This window comes from Erinaceus europaeus, chromosome 21, assembly GCF_950295315.1.
Source record: "Erinaceus europaeus chromosome 21, mEriEur2.1, whole genome shotgun sequence".
NCBI lineage: Eukaryota > Metazoa > Chordata > Mammalia > Eulipotyphla > Erinaceidae > Erinaceus > Erinaceus europaeus.
The window spans coordinates 42,082,145-42,110,087 of NC_080182.1; the positions used below are offsets into that span (position 1 = coordinate 42,082,145).

At 40.0% G+C, this 27,943-nt stretch overlaps 1 protein-coding gene across 1 annotated transcript in view; it reads right to left on the minus strand.

Moving 5' to 3' along the window:
- Positions 1-581: 581 nt before the first annotated feature.
- LOC132535238 (uncharacterized) overlaps positions 582-27,943 on the minus strand; it is a 388,867-nt gene continuing 361,505 nt past the window's right edge. Inside the window, exons 4-7 of the mRNA XM_060180222.1 lie at positions 27,152-27,252; positions 17,583-17,658; positions 2,800-2,859; positions 582-721 (exon numbers count right to left, since the gene is read on the minus strand). Coding sequence (XP_060036205.1) covers positions 582-721; positions 2,800-2,859; positions 17,583-17,658; positions 27,152-27,252 — 377 coding nt within the window. The remainder of the gene's footprint in view (positions 722-2,799; positions 2,860-17,582; positions 17,659-27,151; positions 27,253-27,943) is intronic.

Sequence of the window (27,943 nt, forward strand, 5' to 3'; positions counted from 1 at the left end):
GATTCATAGTGCGGGCACCAAGCCCCAGCATTAACCCTGGAGGCAAAGTAAACAAATTTAATTAATTAATTTCCCATAAATAACTGTCACTAGCTGTCTTGAAAAAACAATAGATATGTATTTATTATAAGAATTAAAGAGATTTATTTTTTCGTTTATCTACTAGCAGGTATCATATTTCTCAAGCACCTACTATATCTCAGACAATGTTCACGTTGGGTAAATATGGAAACAAAGAAGTGTTAGTACAATCAACTATAGGTAGAGGACCACGTGGGGGTGGAAAAGTATTCTCTTATTTCATGTAATTCTTATTTCATTGTGGAATCACAGGAAACTCAATCTTCCTGTTCTGTAATAAAGAAGCTTTGAAAGAATTCCATCTAATGTGGAAATAAAATTCTGCACAGCTTCACCATGCTGCAAGCTACAAAGCATTAGCTTCTGCCTGAATGTGCTTTCTTTCTCGAATTGCTTTCTTTAGGACTGCTAATCTTCCTAAGAATCACTGTTTACATTATGCCTTTGCCCATTAACCAGAGAAGCATTTCTTTCCAACCTTTCCTCACTCCAAGGAGGGATTAAGAGCAACTGTTAACACAATTAAAGCTCAGTTTAATTTCTATGATCCATTTGCATTTGCAGTAAAACACCATGACTGTGGATTCCTGGAGGGTTTTTAGTACCATGGGATCAGATTTGTTCTCCTGACCTAAGTGACCTGTTAGAGCAAAATGAACAAGGCTTAGGATGTAGAACACAGGGAAACGCAAAGTCACTAAACAAGGTCATTTTGGATGGTCTGTTTGCATAGGAACAAGTGTTATAACCCATGACCTGTTTCAACTTGGAGTTTCTGAAATCACAAGGTCCCAGAATTTTGTCCCAGTGAGGAAGTCAATTCAAGAGCTGATGCCCTTGGTAGATGACCCATTCTGCATCAGTGACTTTTGGTATTAAGCACATTCCGAGAAACCTGTCTGATTAAAAGGATACGGTGGTGTAACACAGGTTTTGGTAGTTATTTATTTAAAGTTGATTAGCTTAACTTGGCCTTTCCTGGTAACTATAAGGGACAATGGAATACAAGTGATCATTGAATCTGCAGAAAAGGCTCAGGGAAAACACAGCTGTGCTATGGAACAGCTCTTGTTTGCTCTGGATTATGAACTATTTTTAGTACTTAGTTAATAAAGCTGATTTTCTTAAGGGGCTTGCCGTGGAATGCAAGAGCTGCTGTGTCAGAAGCTGTTAGAATTGGGATTTGCAATGCTTGAACCTTAGAAAAATTAACTCTGCCTATCCTGCCTGAATTTTTGGAGGGGAGTACTGAGTGTGCTGACTGTGGTGATCTGGGAAGGAGACAGTTTAGATCTAGTTTATGGTTTCTGAAAAAAATCTATTTTTGAAGGTACAGAAATAGGAATGAATTAAGCTTATCTCCTTTTCCTTTGGTATATGCACTGATATTTTCTTAATTGGATTATAAAAATAAAGATTTCAGAGTAGTATAATATTTTTATTATAAAATAAAGATTTCAAGTGCTCCTTAAAAACACTTTATTGATAAATCTCAAAAAAAAAAAAAAACCTTTATAGTTTTCATAGCTTCCCCTATGAAGACTCTCGTTTCCCATCTCGATGTACGATGCTGGCGTTGTGTATAACAGTACCTCTTAGAATTCATAAGATCTCGGTTCAGTAAATTTAGCCATTGATAGGATTTCTAAGTAACTGTCTAAAGGGGTTCTTATTTTTTTCTTTTACCCCCACCTTACCTGTGAGGAAAATAAAGCAGAGAGAACTCAAGTTACTGACCCAAGACTATGTATCTTACAAGCAGTAGAACTGAGATTTGAATTCAAGCCATGTGATCCCAAATTCCGACTCTTACTATGCAGTACTGTCTCTGGGATCTATATCAACACGGCTCAGGTCCTATGTGAACAAAACTTCCTAAGAAAGTTTTTATCAGTGGCATTTGTAGCCCATCAGCACAAAGGCACTGATATTTGCATTTATAAAGCAGGTAATATTGTTTTCTCTGTGCTTACAGAAGAGTATGGCATACGGCACAAATCTTTCTGATTTGTTTTTATTGCGCAAATCATGAATCTCATATGAGGTTCTATTTTTTTGCTTTTTAACTTCCTTCTTTAGTACTTCATATCATGTTATTAAATAAATGGGCATGTTAGTACCTTCCAACTTAGAACACACGATCTCACTTAGACATTCTCATTTAAGCACGACTCTGTAAGCAGTAGCTAATAGTGAAATCCTTCTTTCAGGGGTGTGCGTCCACTTTCTTTTCTACAAATTCAAATATGACCTACACCAGTACATTAAACTTTCTACACAGAAATGTGTTTCTAAGATCAATAAGCTATTTATAGCTATATGGTGATTACTTCTCAGACTCATCTAAAAAACATTTTTGCATTAAGCAGAAAATCTTGTTGGACTTGATGTATACCCAAAGACATTCTCTATAAAGAACTAACATCTGAGGGTTGGATGCTGGCACAATGGTAAAGCACACACGCTTACGATGTCAGAGGACCTGGATCTAAGCCCGAGGTTCACACCTGCAAGGAGGAAACTTCACAAGTGGTGTACAGTGCTGCCAGTCTCTCTTCTCTCTCACCCAATCTCTGTCTCTCAGTTTCTAGTAAAAAAATAAGGGGGAGTCACCCTATAGCGATAAAGTCCTTGTGTAGGCACCCAGCTCCAGAGGTGACCTGGTTAAAGAAACAAATCAAACAAACAGACAACGAAACAACAACAGCAACAACAAACCGTGTACATTTGGAGAGCAGAGGACAATACTGCCATGAGGAGTGCTTTCGTGATACAGCTCTGCGAAAGAAAATACATTGTTATTTTCACCATGCAAAGGCCTCTCCTATTTTGAACCCACACCAAGATGTAACATATAACTTGTCACAGTGGCACTAGCAAAGAATCAAGTTATATGATAATCTACCTTTTATTGAATGAAAAGAAGATGAATGGAATTTTCAAAATTGTTTATAATTTTCTCTCAGCACAATGAATTGAACCCTCTTGTCTTTAAAGGGTTTTTGCTTATTCTCATAAACCATTTCTGCCAGACTGCAGTGCTGTCTCAGTTGATCAGGAGGGGACAGACACGTGGACACATTTACTGCCCTCTTTGGATTTAGAATACTGACTCCCAGCGACCTTTCCAGATGCTTCTTGGCTGTCTTCTTAATATGGCTGTTTAGCATTAAAAATAGATGTCGTAACACCTAATGTGAACAGCAGAATTATAATGCTGAAATGGTGTAAGCTTTTGTGTATTAATGGGTGAACAATAATTCAAACTCTCTTCATAGACAGGAAGCTACTAAAATGAACTTATTGACTGATGTATCAAGTCCTTCATACATTTTTTTAAATTATTGTTACTAGGGTTACTGCAGGGCTTAATGAATCCACCACTCTTGGTGGCCATTTTTTACTTTTTTTTTTTTCCTACTTTCTCTTCTTCCTCTATTTGCTAGAACAGAGATAAACTGAGAAGGGAGGGGGAGATAATGATTGAGAGAGAGAGAGAGAGAGACGGAGAGAGGAAGAGAGAAGCATTTGCAGTACTAGCTTCACCACTCCTGAAGTGTCACCCCTGTAGGTAGGGAGCTGGAGTTTGAACCCAGGGACTTGCACATAGTTAACATTCACACACTCTTTGAAAATACAACACATTCCTCACAGCTGCTATAAATACAACAGCATTTCAGTTAAAAAGCAGAGTAATGGAGTTTAGGAATAATTAATGGTGAAAACAAAATATTCTGTCTCTGCATCAATGCTCCCTACATATAAAAGGCACCAGAGGGTCCTTCTTGTGGGAAAATACTCAGCAATTTCAACATCAGAGACCTTGTTTCTATACAAATTCTACTTGGTTTCATGATTTTATCTCTTCAGTTTTACAGTGAAGAAATGAGAAGATAGTTAACATTGTCTCTTCCTTTTTAATGTTTTGGCTTTCTTTCTTTTATAGGGGCTATTTATTTATTTTCCTTTTTGTTGCCCTTTTTATTGTTGTTGTCATTGTTACTATTGTTATTGCTGTCATCATTGTTGAATAGGACAGAGAGAAATGGAGAGAGGAGGGGAAGACAGAGAGGGGGAAAGAAAGTCAGACACCTGCAGACCTGCTTCACCGCTTGTGAAGCAACTCCCCTGCAGGTGGGGAGCTGGGGGGCTCAAACCGGTATCCTTCCTCTGGTCCTTGCGCTTTGTGCCATGTGCGCTTAACCCGCTGTGCTAACGCCTGACTCCCATCAGCTTTCTAATAAAAGAAAGTAGAGAGTCAATCTTTGCCCAAGTACCCCCGAACTGTTCAATAAGTCCATTGAACTATTTGCTGATCATCATTTAGCTGTGCATGGCAGTAATTAAGTTTATGCATGTAATCATTTTAAAAAATGTAAAAATAGTAAGTATGCAAATAGTTTGTAAATCAAGCCATTGGAAGTATTTCAAATGGTATTACAGTCTTCTGCCTCATTCTTCTCTTTTAAACATACTTTTTTAAAAAATATTTTATTTTAAGGAGAGATATAAGGAGAGAAAGACTACAGTACTGCTCAGCTCTGGCTTATGGTAGAGCTGGAGACTGAACCTGGAGCCTCCGAGCCTCAGGCATAAAAGCAAAGTCGCTTAGGATGACCATTATGATGTTTCCCCAGCCCTGCATGCCATTCTCCCCCCAAAACTCCATAAGTACAGAAATGACTATAATTGAGTGATTTTGCAGCTCAGATTGTGAACAAGGTGCTAAGAAGCTGGATCACCTCTTAAGGTTCACACCAACAAATCAGGAGAGGTAGGTACTCTCCTCCCTGCCTCCATCTGAAACAAAAAAGTGGCCTGGAGCTGTGAGATCCAGCTCCACAGGGGAAGTGCTCTCAACCAACAGAAGCAGCTTAACTAAAACGGTCCCTCCTCACATTCTTCTGAGCCTTCATACATCAGACTGCACTTTAATGCAACTCCCTGATTCTCAAATATAAAAGTTTGAGAAGCACTGTTCTATCTATTATACTCAGTGATCATCTTGCTTTTACTTTCCATTCAGCCAAGACAAGAGTATTTGCATTTTTATATTTTGTTTCATTAATTATATAAGAAGCACAACTACTTGGAAACATTCCCAGTTTTTCTACATTGGCCTAAAAAAAAAGTGTGCAAGGAAAAATACCAAATGTTCTCACTTATAAGCAGGACTTAATACATAGGGACAGGGAGGGAGGACACACAATGAAATGTGTACTGGGCATGGTGTGTTGCATCAATGCGAAGGATTGGGGGAAGGAGGGAGAGGAAGAAAGGGAAGAAAAGTATGGGGTCCTGGTGCCTAATGAAATTGTACTCATTTATCAGTGACTGCACTATAAAGCATTAGCCCTTTCAATAATAATAATAATAATAATAATAATAATATGTGCAAGAACCTTTAGATGAAAGTAGAAAGTGATTAGAAAATCATGCTAATAGTGTTTACATTTAGAATATTTACTCTGTAGAATAGAGTACAATTTCACATTTCCCACTAGTAAAATCTTCATTAAAAATGGACTTTGATAACACATAGGATTTGTTATTGCAATTACAGATCTGCCTTTTGCCTCCCATCACACTAAAGAAGCATCACAAAGAGATGCCTTGCGGGTTAGTTAGTGTAGAGAAGGCTGTCATCTCACTGTTTTGTCTAGATTCACAGCGATGGCCAGACAGTCTGTCTTCACATCAAGAAAGCCATTTGTTATTTTATAAACAATCAAACCTTGAGAGATAGTTTATGGGGGGGGGGTCACAAGACTTCAAAGTCTGAGACATTTATTAGTACGCTCTAAAATGATGTAGGGTCCCAATGAGGCCCAGTAGGCTCTGAGAAGAGTGCATCAGTAGTCCTGAGACTGTGAGGTTTCTGAGACTGTGAGGGTTCTGTTTATGGAGTGGCATATGCCAGGGCCAGGCTCTGTTATCTCTCTGTGTGTCTCTTCACTTCTATCTCCTCCTCTCTCAAATTAGTAAATAAATCTTTCAAAATACTTTATCTTAAAAACAAGTCCATAAATTACTTTTTTTTTTTTTTGTAAATGTACAAGTGTCTACCCAAGTTGACCGTGGCTCTTAGAGTACTTAGCTTGGGCCTTATTTCTCACCTCTGTAGAATGAGGATACTGTACCTGCTCAAGAGAGTCTATGACATATATCCAGATATAAAATGTATAATTACACGACAGTATATTCCATGCTCAGTCATGCTTTTCCATGATATCCATAGCATATGCAGTATGGGGGGATTTCCCAAGATGCATAAAGTTTAGAAAGTATGCATTTGGGGTTGTGTGGTTGTGCAGCGGGTTAAGCACACATGGCGCAAAGCACAAGGACCAGAGGAAGGATCCCGGTTCGAACCCCCCAGCTCCCCACCTGCAGGGGGGTCATTTCATAGGTGGTGAAGCAGGTCTGCAGGTGTCTGTCTTTCTCTCCCCCCCATCTTCCTCTCCTCTCTCCATTTCTCCTATCCATTGTGTCCTATCCAATGACAACAACATCAATAACAACAGTAATAGCCACAACAATGATAAAACAACAAGGACAACAAAAGGGAAAAAAACAGCCTCCAGGAGCAGTTGATTTGTGTCATAGGCACCAAGTGCCAGTAATATCCCTGGAGGCAAAAAAAAAAAAAAAAAAGGAAGAAGGGAAGGAAGGAAGGAAGGAAGGAAGGAAGGAAGGAAGGAAGGAGGAAAGAAAGAAAGAGTATGTGTCATATGCTTTACATTGGTTTGTTCTAGCCCTCCCCCGCCAAGAGAATTGGATCAGTCCAGTTAATTTCGCGGGCCCACTTGGCCCCGCCCAAAGGAACCCCGAGAGAGGGTTCCTGAGTTGAAGATTTCCAGAGTTGGAGGGTTCCTGAGTTGCAGAGTAAGAGAGAATGCTTGTGCCGCCACAAAGAGACAGCAGAGTTCTGTTTGGTGATTAGTTTGTCTTAGTTTATGAATCGTTGTTCCTGAATAAAGAAATACAGCTTCCCTGCCCAGCTGTTGTCTCTGCGTCTCTATTACCCACCCGGCAAGAGCCTCTGGAATTTTAACAACAAGTATGAATTTGAATAAACCAGGAAATAATAAGAAATGGATTTTTCAGGGAGTTGGGCAGTAGCACAGCAGGTTAAGCACATGTGGCACAAAGCACAAGGACCAGTGTAAGCGTCCCGGTTTGAGCCCCCAGCTCCCCACCTGCAGGGGAGTCTCTTCACAGGTAGTGAAGCAGGTCTGCAGGTGTCTGTCTTTCTCTCCCCCTCTCTGTCTTCCCCTCCTCTCTCCATTTTTCTCTGTCCTACCCAACAACAATGACATCAATAATAACTATACCAATGAAACAGTTATTGGAGACTGAATCTAAATACTCAAGCCTGTGACTCCTACCCTGTCTCTGGTGGCCTATCTTGGCCACATTGGCTCCTGACACTGCTTTGGAGCAATTTTTGCTGATTCACAAAAGCTAATTAAATTATTTTTTGTACATATGGACAACTGATATTTACAAGGGGCGCCCAAACTATCAGAAGGAGAAAGGAGAATCTTTTCAACAAATGGTGTTGGGGAAATTGGTCTGAAATGTGAAGAGGAATAAAAATGGGAGAGGCAGGCATTGGTGCACTGGGTTAAGTGCTAGTACAAAGTGCAAGGGCCTGCACAGAGATCCCAGTTGGAGCCCCCAGCCCCCTGCCTGCAGAGGGGTCACTTCACAAGTAGTGAAGCAAGGCTGCAGGTGTCTTTATTTCCCCCTGTATTCCACTCCCCACTCAATTTCTCTCTGTCCTATACAGTGAAATGAAAAAAAAAAAAGACTGTCACAAGCAGTGGATTCCTAGTACCAGCACCAAGCCCCAGCAATAATCCTAGAGACGAAAGCTATCATGGGAGGGGGTGGGTTATGGGGATTGGGTGGTGGGAATTGTGTGGAGTTGTACCCCTCCTACCTTATGTTTTTGTTCATTAATCCTTTCTTAAATAAAAATTAAATAAATAAATACATAAAAATAGGCCACAGTATATCACTATGCTCTAAAGTCAACTCCAAATGGATTAAAGAGATGGATATTAGACCAGAAACCATCAGGCATGTATAAAAATGCTGACAGAATAGTCCATAATTTTTGCCTTGAAATATCTTTGAAGACATGAACTGTAGGGTTGCGTAGTGGGGGAGAGAACTCAACCGGAGCCAACCTGGGCTACTGCTTACTCAGAGATGTGGGAGAGGAACCAGGAACTTGTGGCTGAGCAGGAATGCAATGCAATGCCTTTACTGATCAGAGACAACACCTTTATATCTTCTGAAATGGAAGTGGCAGGCCAGAAAAGGAAATGGGTAGGAGAGGGGATGGAGAGAAGAAAAGAGGGAGAAGGTAGCAAGCTTCCATCTAACCAGTGGGATTAAACAATACCCTGCAGGCAGAGTGGGTCTCAGGCAAAACAGTGATCATGTAAATAGACCACAGCATCAAGCCATGCAGGGGACCTGGTGTAATGACCAACAACAAACTAAATAAATAGCAAGAAAAATAAACTACACACACACACACACACACACACACACACACACACACTCACATTTACACTTTTTTTCTTCATCAGGGTTATACTTGGGCTTTTACACTGATATTTCCACCATTTATTCCTTCTTCTAGATAAAATATGAGAGAAAAAGGGAGATAGGGAGATGGGAGAGAGACAGAAAGAAAGAGAGACACCACACTACTGCTCTGATTGTGAAACATACCCTCTGAAGGCACTCCTATGTAGTAGCCCAGAGCTTGAATCCTAGTCCCTCCCTGCACATGGTGCATGTTCATGTACACATACTATCTGTGACATACATACATACGTGTGTGTACAGTACTGACACATGTGTATATGTGTCAGACCAGACACCATCAGGCATGTATAAAAATACGGACAGAATATTCTACTTTAAGATTCACTAACATGTATATTAAAAAGGGATAGCAGCTAGATGAAAGAAAGTGATTGTTAAGGACCACTGTTAATCTTATTATAAAAAAGAACCTGTGCCTTGAACCCAGGATCCTCAGACACTGTAATGTGCACACTCAGCCAGTTGTGCCACTACCTGGTCCCAAACAGAGTATTTGAAAACAGCTGTTTTTATGGGACTGAGTGGTGGCGCACCTGGTTGAAGATACACATCACAGTACATGAGGACCCAGGATGAAACCCCTGGTCCCCACTGCAGGGAGAGTGCTCTTTGAACGACAGGGCAGTGCTCCAGCTCACTCCCTCCCTCTCCATCAACTCCTTCCCCCTGAATTTCTTCTTTTTTTAGATTATTCATTTATTTATTAATGAGAAAGACAGAGGAGAGAGAGAGAAAGAACCAGACATCACTCTGGTACATGTGCTGCTGGGGATTGAACTCCAGACCTCATGCTTTGAGAGTCTAATACTTTATCCACTGTGCCACCTCCTGGACCACCCATCTGAATTTCTTTGTATCTAATCAAAATTAAAAGATATATTTTATAAGAACTATATATCAGCTACTGCATATTGGAGAGGAAGCAACTAACATAACTGATATTTGCTCTTCCGAAAGTTGGTTAAGGGCAAAACTGTGAGATAAAAGCAGGTAATAAGTACTTGATATGAATGACACTCATGCAGCAATGAGAGTAGGAAAACGAAAATTTAAAATGATCTAGCAAAATGGTTCAGACTTGGTTGGTATTTTGATAACTCTAAATTACGAATGCATAGAGCAGGGCTGGGGAGACAGGGTAATGGTTCTGCAAAAAGGCCTTTATGCCTTAGACTCTGAAGTCTCAGGTTCAATCCCCAGCACCACCATAAAGCAGAGCTAAACAGCGCTCTGGTCTCTCTCTGTCTCTCTGTCTCTTTCTCTCTAATGAAAGTGAATAAATTATATACTCATATTAGAGAATGTGTAGGGTAACTGAAGAAATATTTCAACCAGTAGAGCCTTGGATGTTCATGCCTGAGGTTCCTGACGCGGTCCATACATGTGATACTCTGGCTTGTCCTGCTCTCTCTCTCTCTCTCTCCTTCTTTCTGTCTTATAAAAAACACACACACACTCTCTCTTGTACACATCTAGTAAGTAAAAATTATCTTTTTTTATATTTATTTATTTATTCCCTTTTGTTGCCCTTGTTGTATTGTAGCTATTGTTGTTGTTATTGATGTCATTGTTGTTGGCTAGGACAGAGAGAAATGGAGAGAGGAGAAGACAGAGAGGGGGAGAGAAAGACAGACACCTGCAGACCTGCTTCACCACATGTGAAGGACGCCCCTGCGGGTGGGGAGCCGGGGGCTCGAACCTGGAACCTTACTGTGATCCTTGCACTTTGCACCACCTGTGCTTAATCCACTGCACTAACGCCCGACTCCCAATAAAATTTATCATAAACATATCTAGAAAGTATACTTATAATGTGAATATGATATTCCTTATGACTAGGCATTTAGTCATAAGGACATCACAAAAGCAACTGTGGAAAAAGCGTAACTAATAAATTGGTAAAATTATTTAGAACACTTTAATAACATTTTTAACAAGCTTCTAAATGGTGACATATTTCAACTGAAAGTCTGTTAAAATATCACAAAAAACTACAAGTATTTAGTACAAAATTCATGATGAATAAAATTACTTTAAAATTAAGTGATTAAATGATTAAAAATCTTTCTTAATCTTTTTTCATTTTGCCCCTTTGTTCAGACTCAATAATTGTCCCCCTCTTTCATGAAAGATAATCTCCCAAATTAGTTCAGTTTCAGGTGCTTCATTCTGAATTGTCTAGATTTGCAAAAGTTTTGTCTCAAGAATAATAGTTCAAAATTGAATAACTTCAAAGATATTTTATTAGGTAGTGAAATAACCACCTGGATTTTAGGAAAGTATGGAAATTTAGTTTTGAAAACTTAAATTGAGTTAAACTTAGAGAAACACTTCTATTGAGTTAAATCGAAAAGAGAGAGAGAGGGAAATACATACCAAGCAAGAAACTGTAGACCAGTAACATTTAATTAAGTTTAGAGGGAGAGAAACTTTTGGAAAGAGAGAGGGCAAGTGATATCAGAGAAACACAAGAGAAAGCTTAGGAAAGAAAAAGAGCTTGTGGTTCACAGAAGTTCAGAAACAGACAGTGACCACAGACGAGACTTGAAGATTGAACGGGACACTTGAGAATTTATTAATATCTTCTTTCAGGGCACCATTTGCTGTGGAAACAGAAGATGGAACTGAGTATTGATGAATAAAGTGAAGAACATGGTAAACAAGTACAACTACTCCCCCTTCCTCCTCCATGAAGTTCTGCTGAAAAGCAAGAGGAACACCAGTGCTCTATGTGATTTATTCTGTATAAAGATCTCCTATTTTGTAGTGTGTCTTTCTGTTTTGGTGATGTTTCTTTACCGGGCAGAAGTTTTTCAATTTGATGTAGTTCCACTGGTTTATTTTTATTTTGCTTTTGTTTTCCTTGTCGTTGAAGGTGAGTCTTCAAAGACATTTCTGAACAAGTATGAATTGTGAAGTGTTCTGACAATGTTTTCTTCTATGCATTTGAAAGTTCCTGTCGTAATGGCCATGAACTGATCTATTTGTAGGTGACGTGTGCATGGTGATACGTGATGGTCCAGTTTCATCTGCATGTTTCAACCTGTCTTTCCCAACACCATTTATGGAAGAGGCTCTCCTTTCTCTGTTTAATGTTTTGGGCTACCTTGTCAAAAATAAGGTGCTGATAGGTATGGGAGGTTATTTCCATATGTCCAATTTTATTCCACTGGTCTATGGGGTTAATCACCACAATTAATTGTTTCCTACAACAACAACAACAATAACAACAACTCTATTACAAATGGGAGAGGGCATAGACATGAGTCTTCCCTTTACATGAAATGAGAAGCCCTGGGGTGAGGGTGAGGGTGGCTGTTTGGCTTCATGGGGCCGGGGCAGGGGGAGGAAGTGGGGGATGGGGTGGGACATGTCCTTTGGTGATTGGAACGGTGTTTATGTTCACTCCTTTTAAGTTGTAGTCATATAAATCACTATTTAATTAATATGAGAGGGGAAAATTGATTGAATGTCTCCAACTTTTATTTATTTTAAGGTTTTATATTTATTTTTTTCCCTTTTGTTGCTCTTGTTGTTTAACATTGTAGTGGTTATTATTGTTGTTGTTGTTGATGTCCTTGTTGGATAGAACAGAGAGAAATGGAGAGTGGAGGGGAAGACAGAGGGGGAGAGAAAGACAGACACCTGCAGACCTGCTTCACCACCTGTGAAGCGACTCCCCTGCAGGTGGGGAGCCGGGGGGGTGGGGTGGTGGTGCTCAAACCGGGATCCTTAAGCCAGTCCTTGCGCTTTGCGCCACGTGCGCTTAACCTGCTGCTACACAGCTGTACTCCTGTCTCAAACTTTTTAATGCACAGACTGAGTCTTTTTAATACATAGTCTGAGTCTTTGATATGTTGATTCTCTTAAAAGCTTAGACCAGGGCGAACAGAAGCAACTAGTGGCACAGCTATATACAAATAATGTCAAAGGACATAAAATATTGTGATGCTGTGAATGATACAGCAAATCCTAACAAAGGGATTTTTCAAAATTAACCCAATTGCCAAATAATGTGATTATAGCAATAACTATCTATTGTCTTCTTAACCCTAAGACGGCTGGAACCTTCCACTTCCTCAATAGAGCCTATATTTCCCCCAGTCCTGGAACCTCTAGGGTGGGGCCCACTTTCCTGCATGCTTCTCTCAATTCATACCAAATGATATTGCATCCACCAATCCCAACCTAATCAATGCAATGAGTACCACCTCAGCATTCTTCACCTTAGACTGTGTCTAGAGATGTCAGGCATGGAATGTCAACAATTCACCCTCATTACTCGGGTGAGACCTTTCCTTTCATAGGGCTCTCTAATTCCATTCCAGGTGGCTTACTTCCTAATAAGGTCCCAAAACCTAGATATAGACCAGGTCCCCTGAGATAGAGCATATGTTCACATATATCCATAAACTAGGGCAGAATATATACCTGAAAGCAAAAATACACAATAGTTTGCAGTGAGTCAGTTCTTCTTCTAGCATTTGCCAGTGAGTCAGTGTAAAGTCCATAATGAAATAGTGTCTACTTAGACTTAGATACTCTACTCACCTACTTCCTATTATAGTTCTTTCACTCACTCCAAAGCTAACCTTAGCAAAGCAAGGACTGCAAAAGCTGAATAAGGACAAGAGACTGGCATACTTTAAGGTGACTCTTTAGTCAGTATCAGGCCATTCCACCAGTTGGGGCCCTATTTGGGGAGTCCTGAGATCCCCAAACAGAAATAATGGGCCCAGACCTCAAATAAATCCCTCTCTCCATTGTTACTGTTCATCTCTAACAGGAACAACAAAATAGACCCCTTTTGTGGGCCCACATAGGACCTTGCCTTCAACTTGAATCAACAATGGTAGAGAATGTGCCATCCTCTGAAAGGAGGCTGGACAACAGACTCTATGCTACACCTGAGGAAGATGGGTCCTAATATTGAGGCAGCTTGGAATGTTCCTACTCATGACCACAGAATGTGAGCTCAGACCTATAGGGATGCAGAGGTCACACAGGCTCCTAAGCTGAATATGGGCTCCAGATCACATCAAGTCAATGGGTTTACTGTCAACAATATTTATACCCCTTCCCCATATTAGGGAGCTACTCTCTTCCCTGATCCAGCTTTCTGGTCCTTTTCCAGCCATGATATCATCTCCCCAGACAATAACTTGGATCCACCTGCATATCAGATTTCAGGCTCAGGGGGAAAAACAAACAAACAAAAATAAAACTAGTATAGCCACAGGCCCTTTGGAATATAACTAAAAAATGCCTACTAGCTATCTACAAAATGGAGGAACCCCCAACTCTTCATCTGCACTATTCCAACCTTTAGGCTCATGATTGTGCAACAATTTGTTTGGCTTTGTATGTTAACTCTCTTTTCAGCCACCAGGTTCCAGATGCTACCATGATGTGACCAGACTTCCCTGGAGAGATGACCCCACCAATGTGTCCTGAAGCTCTGCTTCCCCAGAGCCCTGCCCCACTAGGGAAAGAGAGAGACAGGCTGGGAGTATGGATCCACCTGTCAACAGTGGGGAAACCATTACAGAAGCCAGACCTTCCACCTTCTGCATCCCACAATAACCTTGGGTCCATATTCCCAGAGGGTTAAAGAATAGGAAAGCTATCAGGGGAGGGGATGGGATACAGAGTTCTGGTGGTGGGAACTGTGTGAAGTTTTCCCCTCTTATCCTTTGGTTCTGTCAATGTTTCCTTTTTAAATAAATAAAAATTAGAAGATGGATAATAATAAAATGAAACCATATCAAAGCATTAAACAAGCATCAGAATATGTTTGTAAGTCAAGATGTTTTTTTCCAAACCAAAAATCTCACTATCTTAGAATAACAGGCATCAATATGGCCAACATGCACATAAAATTGAGAAGTCACCAGACACTAGTGCTCTCTTACATACTTCAATCGCCTTGACCAATTTCTAGAGACAGGAGCATTAAGTAGAAGAAAATGTTCTAACCACTGCGGAAAGCAATCTGGAGAATTAACAAAACACTAATGGATCTATGGCCCAGTCACCCCTCTCCTGGGGATTTACCCAAGCAAGACAGAAACACCTATGAGAAGAGACCAATATACACCTACATTCATAACAGCACAAATTGTCATCTCAAGAACGGGGGAAGCATCCTAGATGTCTAACATCACATAAGTGGCTAAAACTATTGAGGTGTGTATATACAGGACGGAATACTACTCAGCTGCTAAAAGCAATGAAGTTGTCTCTTTTGCATGCTCCTACATGAACCTTGAGGACACTATGTGGAGTGGGAGATATGCCAAAAAAGAAGATGAATACCCAACAATGTCACTCACTAGTGGGGCTTAATGAAGTAGGTACTGGGAGGGACACATAAAGTGAAAAGATGGACTCAACATGGTAGATTGCACCAAAGCAAAGGACTCTGGGGATGAAGGGGGAGAGAGAAGAGGAAGAAAACGTAGGGGGCCTGGTACATAATTAAGTTGTGTGCATATGTCAATGAATGCACTGGGAACTACTAACCCCCCCCCTCAAGAAAAAGAGAAAGAGAAAGAGAAAAACAAGTGCCTCCAGTAAGCAATCTGGCAGCACTGAATAGAAGGTATCCTACTTCTACTGAATTAAATGCAAACGTGGGTATGTACTGAAGCCACCAGTAGGGAAAATACCCCTGCTTTACCTAGAAGGAATATTTTCAGACACACACAGAGCAGATTCAAATGACACTTCCGCAGAGTGGTTTCGCCAACCATTGTGTCTAATATACTCTCTGCTTCTGATTTATCAACTCCTTTTCTGGACCTTATTCTCTCAAACTTCTTATTGCTGACAGATACTCTACGACAGCTTTTGTTAGATTTCCGCCTGACTAGTAAATGTTTTTCATTTGTCTGTTAATATTTATAGCTAAGTCTAGCACGTTGTAAACAATGAACACTCACGGAAGAAATGAGTTTGATAACTTCATGAATTGCAGCAAATATCCAGCTAATAATTTACCCAGGAGGTTGAATCATTTTGAAATCAGGTTGTGAGGACTTGAAATATCCTAATTATCTTAAGCATGAATTAATGAGCTTGTTACTAACATGATTACTAAATGGTATATTTCTAAAACTCTGTTGATAGACTTTATGTTATTTTAAGATTTATACTAATTCAGTAATCCAGAGAGGGGTTATCTGTTAGTGATGTGACTTAGAAAAGTTCCACTGTGTCTGTTTAGTGGACTTCTTCTGAAATATAGATCCAAGCTGGTCAAAAAATACTAAATCAAATGATCATTATCAGTAGCGACAAATATATTGATCATCATCTGTGCATGCAAAGTATTCATTTTAAGTCAACTATAGCTTGTGTGATATTTATTCATTTAAAGGACAACTAAAATTTACTTTATTTTTTAATTTTTTAATGATTTTTATTTATAAAAATAAAACACTGACAAGAACCATAGGATAAGAGGGGTACAACTCCACACAATTCCCATCACCAGAACTCCATATCCCATCCCCTCCCCTGATAGCTTTCCTATCCTTTATCCCTCTGGGAGTATGGACCCAAGGTCATTGTGGGATGCAGAAGGTGGAAGGTCTGGCTTCTATAATTGCTTCCCTGCTGAACATGGGCGTTGACAGGTCATCCATACTCCCAGCCTGTCTCTCTCTTTCCCTAGTGGGGCAGGGCTCTGGGGAAGCAGGGCTCCAGGACACATTGGTGGGGTTGTCTGTCCAGGGAAGTCTGGTTGGCATCACAGTAGCATCTGGAACCTTGTGGCTGAAAGAAGAGTTAACATATAAAGCCAAACAGTTGACTAATCATGAACCTAAAGGAATAGTGCAGATGAAGTGTTGAGGGGTCCTCCATTTTGTAGATAGCTAGTAGGCCTATTTTAGGTATATTCTAAAGGGCCCATGACTATACTAGTGTTTTTTTTTGTGTGTGTGTGTTGTTGTTGTTGTTTTTTGAGCATGCCATCTGATATCCAGGTGCACCCAAGTTATTTTCTGGGGAGATGATGTCATGGCTGGAAAAGGACCAGAAAGGTGGATCAGGGAAGAGAGTAGCTCCCAAATATGGGAAAGGAGTATAAATATTATTGACTGTAAACCCCATCAATTTGATGTGGTCTGGGACCCATATTCAGCTTAGGAGCCTATGTGACCTCTGCATCCCTGTAGATCTGAGCTCACATTCTGTGGTCATGAGTAGGAACGTTCCAAGCTGCCCCAATATCAGGACCCATCTTCCTCAGGTGTAGCATAGAGTATGTTGTCCAGCCTCCCTTCAGAGGACGGAACATTCTCTACCGTTGTTGATCCATGTTGAGGGCAAGGTCCTATGGGGCCCACAAAAGGGGTCTGTTTTGTTGTTCCTGATAGAGATGACCTGTAACAATGGAGAGCAGGATGAAATTCACTTAAAAAAATTAGCTTCTGGGAAGTCGGGCGGTAGCGCAGCAGGTTAAGCGCACGTGGTGCAAAGCACAAGGACTGGCATAAGGATCCCAGTTCGAGCCCTTGGCTCCCCACCTGTAGGGGAATCCCTTCACAGGCGGTGAAGCAGGTCTGCTGCAAGTGTCTGTCTCTCTCTACCACTCTCTGTTTTCCCCTCCTCTCTCCATTTCTCTCTGTCCTATCCAACAACAATGACGACAACAACAATGGTAACTACAACAACAATAAAAATAACAACAAGGACAACAAAAAGGAAATAAATAAATATTTTTAAAAATTAGCTTCTGACACTTCAGGTGTAGAGACACTGAGAACACATGTATTACCCACAGCAGTGTGAATTAAAATACCTTGCATGAATAGGCATTTAAATAACTCAACTGAGAGAACCTACATTGTCAGAGTGAGAGAGATACTCACCTAAATATGTCAGACTTTTAGGTTTATAACCTTGAAAGTCTACAGCATCAAAAATATGCTGGCTCAGCATAGAAACCTCCAGAGAAAAGTGATAGTGAGAGATCACCTCAGGTTTGCCCAAATAAATTCCTCATGAAACCTCTAAGGTTGTAACAATTGAAAGTAACTGTTCTTAAAATACACTCTTGCCTGTAACTCAATATTGCTACTCCAAACACACTTGTTTGGGTTTTGTTTTTATTAGATTTAAAATTATTACTATTCTGACAGATTTAATTTGGCAAGACTCTTAATATAAGCAAACTTTTATCAAAACACACATGAAGAAACATCAAGACTAAGATTTACTGCTTTCCTTCCACAACAAGTTCTATTTATATTAATAAAGCTAAACATAGGTTGCTAATGGATTTTAAATTTAAACTTAATTTAATTTAATTTAAAAGATGATGACTCTCTTCAACAACTTTCCTACTCCTTTTACCACAACTGACCCATGAATTTCTAAAGTTAGTTTCCAAAAGCTATTTATATTTGCAGCAAGAAAAAGTCTGGAAATAAAAGATCAGTGTTTTTCTAAGCATAGGTTGTGACCAATTAGTGGATTGTGAAAACACTTTTGTATTATGCCTTACAACAGAGAACAGAATAAATTGAATGCAAGATACCAAGGTAAATTACATGTTTTAAGTTAAGAACCTTCTGAAAATGTTTTTGTGTGTGTGTGTGTGTGTGTGTGTGTGTGTATGTGTAGGGGGGTTTTCTGCATTTGATATCATGTAAATTTCCTTTTTTTAAAAAATAAAAATAATCTTCCAATCAGAAAAATTTAGAATAACACAGCGTTAGAGATGAGAGTGGAATTTAGAGGTAAAAACAATTCTCCCATAGATTCTGGCTGTAACACTCCTTGTGTGACATTGAGTAAGTGACTTCTTAGAACCTCAAATTTCTTATCTACAAAGAGGATGCTAAACCCAGGTGTGAGGCGGAGGAATACCAGTGGGTTAGAAACACTTTGAACATGAGAAGAAAATAAGCTGAGCTGACATTGTCTCTCATCCACACAGGCACTGTTGACAGCGACAACTGACTCTAAGTCCAGATTGCATGACTGTGGACGAGAAGAGGGGTATGTAACAAAATTCCAAGAAAAGGGAAATAATGTGCACAAAAATCTGCCTCTACAACATTACAGAGAACCAACACATTTTTTCCTTTTGGAAAAACATTTATTTAGGATTTATTATATAGAGACAGAGAGAAATTGGGGGTGGGCAGAGTGAGAGAGAGACATTTGCAGCTTCATTGAACCCAGGACCCTGAACATTAAAATATGTGCACTCAGGGGTCGGGCTGTGGCGCAGTGGGTTAAGCCCATGTGGTGCAAAGCGCAGGGACCGGCTTAAGGATCCCGGTTCGAGCCCCCGGTTCGAGCCCCCGTCTCCCCACCTGCAGGGGAGTTGCTTCACTGGAGGTGAAGCAGGTCTGCAGGTGTCTGTCTTTCTCTCCCCCTCTCTGTCTTCCCCTCCTCTCTCCATTTCTCTCTGTCCTATCCAACAATGAACAATATCAACAATGGCAATAATAATAACCACAGCAAGGCTACAACAACAAGGGCAACAAAAAGGGGGGAAATGGCCTCCAGGAGCAGTGGATTCATGGTGCAGGCACCAAGCCCAGCAATAACCCAGGAGGCAAAAAATATATATATATATATATACATACATATATATATATATATATATATATATATATATATATATATGTGCACTCTTTTCCAGATGTGATACCACCCTTCCCCGTCCCATCCCCAAGCTGACTCTTCATCAATACCCAAATCATCTACTTGCTTTACCATGTGGACTATGGTCTGGGAACCAGTATATGAGAGGTGGAAAAATGAGTATTATCTCCATGAGCAATATTTTGAGAAGTCAAATAATAAGTAGCTTAGTATCTATCTATGTGAAATAAAACTCCTTGAATGTTTGCTGTGTTCTCAAATAGTTTAGTGCATGAAATATTACCCAGTAATCTCCTCTAAGTTAGTTATCTTTAAACTCTCATCTGGAATTTTTGTGAGAAAATTAGTAGCATCAGTAATGTCTCAAAGACTGAAAGTTGCTTTCTATAATATTTTGAAAACAACAACAGACAACAATTATAATCCCCTCTTTGTTAGGTAAGGCTTCCTCAGGACTGAGAGAATTAAAAAAAACAAACAGTAGCTTTCAAAAAACAGTAGCTTTCAAAAAGCTACTGTTTTTACCAAAGCTACTGTTTCAAGACAGGAAATCACCATTTTTCAGTCTGTGCAGCCTTCAAACACAAAATCAGTTGAAATTGAACTTAGCTTCTTTTTTAATCAGCCAAAGGAAACATTATGTTGATTATATAAGTTGTATAGGCCAACCTAACACTATCTAAGATAAAAAAAAAAAAAGAATTACACTGAAAATTTTCACTGGAACAGAGCAGGTCCTAGAATATTCAATTAAATAATATTTGCATGTGTCTCCAGCCCCCTAGATATTGTCCTTCAAATATAACAAGAAAAACAGTGCCCTTAGCTCTACAGTCAATTGAGGGAATTTCAGGTCATTAAGTTAGTGAACCAGCCCAAACTATCACTAATACTTTTCTTAAGAACTTACAAAATGTGCTTTAAAATGTTCAAATATAGAATCATCTTAAAACAAAGAAAAACTGCTGAGCTAATGATTCAAGCCTAAAATACTCCTGTTTTTATATTCCCTAATCTTTCCCATTTGCTCTACTCTTCAGCACAACTCATCTTTGCGATAAAACACACTCAGTATTATCTGATTTTCTTTTAGCGCCCAGACTAATTTAGATTTCACTTAAAAACTACAAAACTATCTTAGTTTGTAATGTCAAAGTAATTTACTTAATAATTATTTTCAATTAATATGCTTTGCAAGAGTCTTTAAATTCACGGTATTTTAGCTCCCTCCAGTGGCTTATTTAGCATCCACAAATCTCTTGGAAAGGTCATTTTGTGCTATTTATGCTAAACTTATTTAAACAATGATCAGGCAATGTTTCAAAATTTCCTTTAAATCTCACAAGAGGGAGTCGTCGGGCTGTAGCTCAGTGGGTTAAGCGCACGTGGCACAAAGCACGAAGGACCGGCATAAGGATCCCGGTTTGAGTCCCGGGCTCTCCACCTGCAGGGGAGTCGCTTCACAGGCGGTGCAGCAGGTCTGCAGGTGTCTGTCTTTCTCTCCCCCTCTCTGTCTTCCCCTCCTCTCTCCATTTCTCTCTGTCCTATCCCACAACCATGACATCAGTAACAACAATAATAAAACAACTAGGGTAACAAAAGGGAATAAATCAATATTTTTTTTAAAAAAAGGTGTTTAAAAAAATCTCACAAGAAACAACACTTCTGAGGTGAGTGTATAGCCCTGTGATATTAATCAGTTCATTCATTTAACAAGAAATTGTAGATTTTAAAATATAAGCTGGGAACTATTCTGATCTTTGCAGAATCAAAATATGGGGTAATTTCTTTCTAGCAATTCATTTGTAAGAGGTGATGTTGTTCTTTATAAGCAAGGACAAGAGCCAGCCATTAAAACATATGGAAGTCCTTAAAGATAAAGCATGCACAAAGTGAACTTAGAGCCTTCCAGGAGTAAGCAAGTAATTCCTTGGCCAGTGGACCAAGAAAGCTTTCTCTATAGATGGTCAAGAAGGACATACAGGGTGAGACTTCAATCAGATATGTTCTACTGCAGTAGATCCAAAGGCTCTTAGGGTAAAGTGAGAAGGAACTGAAAGAGAAGTAGGGAGTCAGTGTCCTTTGGTGGAGGAAGGTGACTTCATGAGAGATAGCTCAGAGGAGCAGATTTACAAAGTAGTTGACACTGGCATATATGGAAAATTAAGTAATTCTGTCTGACCTCACCTGGGCAGCTAGTAAAAGCTAAAAACATCCAAAAATAATAGGAATCCGAATAAGAATGGAACAAGATCTCTACAATGCAGCTGGAAGACATGGCTTTGGTAAGGATATATTTCCACTTCAATGAAGTGGTGAATTTAAATTTTTTCTATTATCTTTATTTATTTATTGGATAGAGACACCAGAAACCTAGAGAGGAAGAGAGACAGAGAGACACCTGCAGCCCTGCTTCACCACTGGTGAAGTTTTCCCCCTGCAGGTGGGGACCAGGGGCTCAAACCCTGTAACATGCCCCCGACCAGATGTGCCACCACTCGGTCCCATGAAGTGGTGGTTATTCAGAACAGATTACAACAAAGAGTGAGACCAAGTCTAGGAAATCCATTTAGATGTTAGAAAATGGAAATGATAATAAGCAAGAGAATGCAATAAGGAAACAGCAGTCAAGAGATGTTACATGGACTGGGTGGTGACGTACCTGGTTGAGCACACCCATTACTATGTTCAAACTCCCAGATCCCAGCAGCAGAAAGCAAGCTTCAGGATAAGTAGTACTGCAGGTCTGGTCCTGCTCTCCTCTCCTCTCCCCTTCCCTCTCCCCTCTCCCCTCTCCCGCTCCCTCTCCCCTCTCCCCTCTCCCCTCTCCCCTCTCCCCTCTCCCCTCTCCCCTCTTCCCTCTCCCCTCTCTTCCTTTCCCTCCCTTCCCCTCCCCTCCTCCTCCTCCTCCTCCTCCTCCTCCTCCTCCTCCTCCTCCTCTTCTTCTTCTTCTGCTCTCTCTCTCTCTCTCTCTCCTTCAGCTTCATTACTCATTACTCAGGTGAGACCTTTCCTTTCATGGTATTCTCTAATTCCATTCCAGGAGGTTCATTTTCTAAAACCTAGATATAGTGCAGGTCCTGTGAGATAGAGCATATGTTCACACATATCCATAAATTACGGTAAAATATATACCTGAAAGCAAAAGTACACAATAGTCTGCAGTGAGTCAGTATAAAGTTCATAATGAAATAGTGTCTACTTAGACTTAGATACCCTCCTCACCTACTTCCTATTACAGTTCTCTCACTCACTCCAAAGCTAACCTTAGCAAAGCAAGGACTGCAAAAGCTGAATAAAGGCAAGAGACTAGCATACTTTAATAATGACTCTTTAGTCACTATCAGGCCATTCCACCAGTTGGGGCCCTAATCAGGGTGTCCAGAGATTCCCAAACAGACATGATGGGCCTAGACCTCGAATAAATCCCTCTCTCCATTGTTACTAGTCATCTCTATCAGGAACAACAAAACAGACCCCTTTGTGGGCCCCCATAGGACCTTGCCCTCAACTTGGATCAACAACGGTAGAGAATGTTCCGTCCTCTGAAGGGAGGCTGGACAACATACTCTATGCTACACCTGAGGAAGATGGGTCCTGATATTGGGGCAGCTTGGAAAGTTCCTACTCATGACCACAGAATGTGAGCTCAGATCTACAGGGATGCAGAGGTCACATAGGCTCCTAAGATGAATGTGGGCCCCAGACCACATCAAATTCATGGGGTTTACAGTCAACAATATTTTACACCTTTCCCCATATTAGGGAGCTACTCTCCTCCCTTAGCAAGTTTTCTGGTCATTTTCCAGAAATCATCTCCCAAGACAATAACTTGGATCCACCTGCATATCAGATTTCAGGCTCAGGGGAAAAAAGAAAAAGAAAAACAAAACAAAACAAAACAAAAAAAAACTAGTATAGCCACAGGCCCTTTGGAATATAACTAAAATATGCCTACTAGCTATCTACAAAATGGAGGACCCCTCAACACTTCATCTGCACTATTCCAGCCTTTAGGTCATGATTGGTCAACAATTTGTTTGGCTTTGTATGTTAACTCTCTTTTCAGCCACCAGGTTCCAGATGCCAGCATGATGCCAACCAGACTTCTCTCGACAGACACCCCCACCAATGTGTCCTGGAGCTCTGCTCCCCCAGAGCCCTGCCCCACTAGGGAAAGAGAGAGACAGGCTGGGAGTGTGGATCCACCTGTCAATGACCATGTTCAGCGGGGAAGCAATTACAGAAGCCAAACCTTCCACCTTCTGCATCCCACAATGATCCTGGGTCCATACTCCCAGAGGGATAAAGAATAGGGAAGCTATCAGGGAGGGGATGGGATACGGAGTTCTGGTGGTGGGAATTGTGTGGAGTTGTACCCCTCCTATCCTATGGTTTTGTTAATGTCTCCTTTTTCAAATAAATAAATTTAAAAAAAATTAAAAAAAGAATGTCCAAACCATTAAATACATTCGTGCTTCTCTTGATACTAACAGATAGCTATTTCAGACTACACATTCTACTGAAAAACTAGGCAAAGTGAGATCAATGTATCACCAGAGTAATTCATTTTTATACCCAAGTAAAATTAAGAGTACTTTACAATATTTAGGAAAAGTTTAAATACTGAATTCAGGAGATACAGTGTGCTTCTCTTAAGCATTTATAATCTTATTAAGAGTTGAAAAATTAGAGCTGTGAGGCCTGGTGGTCTCGCAGCAGGATAAGCACACATGTTGCAAAGCGCAAGAACCAGCATAAAGATGCCAGTTCGAGCCCCCCGGCTCCCCACCCGCAGGGGAGTCGCTTCACAAGCGGTGAAGCAGGTCTGCAGGTGTCTATCTTTCTCTCCCCTTTTTTTGTCTTCCCCTCCTCTCTCCATTTCTCTCTGTCCTATCCAACAACAATAGCAATTTCAAAAAAACAACAATAATGACAACAGTAACAACAAGGGCAACAAAATGGAGAAAATGGCTTCCAGAAGCAGTGGATTTGTGGTGCTGGGCTCCAGCAATAACCCTGGAGGCAGAAATAAAATAGAGCGGTAGCGTTTATGCTTCTTTTCTTCCCTCCTTACTCTGCCAAACATTTATGTCTGCTAACTCCCTTTCCCTGCCTTTCTTCCCTTACTAGTTTATAGAGTGTGCTACTGCTGACTGACTTTAGTGCTTATTGCCTAGATGGAAGAATACTGAAATAGAATTGTGACCAGGCAGGAAGAGAAATGAGCATCAAGCAGAGATTCTTGATTTGGAATCCTATGATTGGAATTACTTCCTTTACATCCATGCATGGCATGATTATGTTAGCTCAACATAGACTGGGATCTGCTTCCCATCTCTCTGTGTAAAGGTGTAGTAGGCTGATGTCTAATCAATACCAAATATGGATTTATTAGATTTTATGGTTAATATAGCTTAATTCTGAATAAACAAATTCCATCTAAGTGCTATCTTTATGTAAACCAAACTTAGTTCTATTGTTAACCACCTTAAGTTTCCTTTTAAGGGGCCAGGTAGTGACACATCTGGCTAAGTGCACATGTTACAATGCACAAGGACTGGGGTTCAAGCCCCCAGTCCCCACCTGCAGGGGGAAAGCTTCACAAGTGGTGAAGCAGGGCTGCAGGTGTCTCTCTGTCTCTCTTCCTCTCTATCTCCTCCTTTCCTTTTGATTTCTGCCTGTCTCCATCCAATAGATAATAAAGATAATATTTTTTGAGAAAGTTTCCTTGTATAATACAAATGACTAAATCATGAGCACTGGGCTGTACATTTTGTTCAAACGTTAGATTATAACATATACAGATCAAACGTTTAACTTTTTATTCTCTATCACTTAAATATTGAGACCAGTTATTTTAAACAAAAGGAACAAGCAACACACAATAAAAAGGAGAAAACTACATTTCAGTGATGCTTACTATTACACAGAAAAAGTCATTACATTAAATGGCAAAGATACCTACACCAATATGCCTCCCCTGAAGTCTCACACAAGGACACTATTCTCCAGTAAAACAGCTCAGTGCAGTGGAATCTTCCTAATCTATAGACCTGAAGTGTGCTACCACCTGGCCCCTCACATATATATCTGAATGTTATTTCAGGGGAGTTTCATTTCATTGCTCTTGGAAGACAAACTTCACACATAAACACATCAGAAAGTGTTGCTTACTCATAAACTACTTCTAAATTATTCTTTCTGAATAGCCTGGTATTATGTCATATGACTTACTGTTATAGTTTGCTATAATTTAGTTATTTGATAGTGACAATGATGTATGTAACTTCCCTTTTTTCAGAATTTGTAAATACAATATCTCTAGTTATACAGCAGGTACTGGGATCTTTTGATTTAAATGAATGTAATCCAACTAAAAGTATAAAGCCATTATTAAGTTACTTAATCAAATAACAAGAGGCCTGATTATGGCTATTTCTTGTGCTGACTAGCGCAGTAGCTCAATTATAATGTTCTGTGATTTTACGAATGTTCCTTTGATGGTACCAGGGCTGTCAACACCTCAAATTCAAGCATCATTAAGGGAAGTACAATGTCCAAATAGAAGAAAGTAAAAGGGTGTTTTTCTGCCATGTGTCTCCAATTTTGCTGGGCATAAAATCCTTCCTAGGAACCTTCAGGAAAAAAAACAAATTCTCAGTTCTTATAGACCAGAACTAGGCCTTATGCCTCTAATCGTGTCTTAGGAAATCAGGAGTGAAATAATGATACTCAGAACAAACATAACTGACTATCAATGGGAGACCAAAAATGGTGTGGGGAGAACCCCAGCCGGCATCTGACCATGCCTAGTGTTCAGTTAGGATTGTGGTACATGTTGTCCTTGGATTGCGGCCTTCTCATTAGGTTGTTACTAGAATTTAGTGGGTGGCTGTTATGAGCAATGTTATGCATACACTTTCTACCTGGCAGGAAATATCAGTAGTGCCTAGTTTGAGAAACCAAGGCCTTGAATGTTGCTAAATTCTCTAGTTAGATTGCCTTTTGATAAGTGAACAAGATCAAAGTTGTATTAGCAAGAAATCAATAGTCTCTCTCACAAGGGGGAAAATAGTCTTTTAGGTGAATGGTTTTCAGACTTACAAACACACAAAGAACAAAGAAAAAATACAAAACCCTAGAGTTACCTGTGAAGCCACTCAGCACAAATCATTCTCTGTTGAGATATTTTTTCCAAATGTTCTGCCGCATCACTCCACAGTAAATGTCAATTTGTATATCTTCCCCATAACTACCTTTTACTACGATTATGGTTCAGATGGTCAGAAAACTCCATTCTCCCTTCATGTAAAAACACTGCAAGCACAGTGTTGTCGGACAAAAGACAACATCAATGCCAGTATTCTTGGGGGGAACAATTCAAACAGGCCCACCATACCTTAAACACTGACATTCTAACCCTTATTTCTTTGTTTATGTGAAAAATCACTAACCAGATATCCAGAAAAATAATGTCTTCAAGATCTGCTTATCATGAAAGGTGAAATCATTCCAATGATGCCACATACCTGATCTCTGCCTGCCCTCTACTTCTCTCCTTTTAATGAAAATACTTTATACTCCAAGACAAGGAAGTGGAGAGTCGGTCTTGATTTAAACCTTTGCTCTCTCCGGCCATCTGTTTGCTTTTGTGTGCACCAGGTAGCTGGACTCTTTGTCCTGCAACACCCAGAGGAACTTGTCAAAAAGACTGTTCACCGCATTCCCAGACATCATGATTCAGTAGCTTTGTGATAGGGGTTCAAGAACTTGCTTTTCTAAGAAGTTTCCAGGTGATGGTTGAGGCTGTTCTAGATACCAGACATTGGGAATCACTCAGGTAGCTGGACATTGTGAATAAGCACTCATGAGACTGCGACACTGATGGCGACTTGACCTCTATGGGCTTCTGCTTTTTCACTGACATAAGAAGCAATATAGTCAAAGGAGACTGTGGACCATTGAAATAGCTCCCTCAGATCACTATCTTGCTTGCCATGTGTGGGGCCCACGTGCAATACTGGCGCCTACTGCAATGAAAGCAACTTTGGTGTTGGAGTCTCTGTCTCTCTTTCCTTTCTTTTCCCTCTCTTTTCTTTCTCTATCTCTATCTAAAAACAAAACAAACAAACAAAAATAAATAGGTAAAGAAGCAAAAAGCACATTGTTTTGTACTTGGGAACACTTTATTGACCAAATTCTCATTAAAAGGTCTTTCCTGTTCATGTAATTAGTACTGCATAACAGAAAATGAGAAACACTGAAAGTAAGTTTAAGATGTAGTGAAATTTAAACATTTATTAAAGAAAGAAATAGTCAAACTTATTCCAAGTAGATCAACACTGTGTAACCCTCACTATCAGGTGCTAGAGTTTAAGTTAAATGTTTGGACAGTCAGTAAAGCTCAGTGTTTCTCAATCAACCCTTTGGTCAGAAAAAGAAAGAAAGGAAGAAAGAAAGAAAGAAAGAAAGAAAGAAAGAAAGAAAGAAAGAAAGAAAGAAAGAAAGGAAGGAAGGAAGGAAGAAAGAAGGAAGAAAGAAAGAAAGAAAGAAAGAAAGAAAGTATGGAAGGAAGGAAGGAAGGAAGGAGAAAGAAAGAACAGAAGACTGC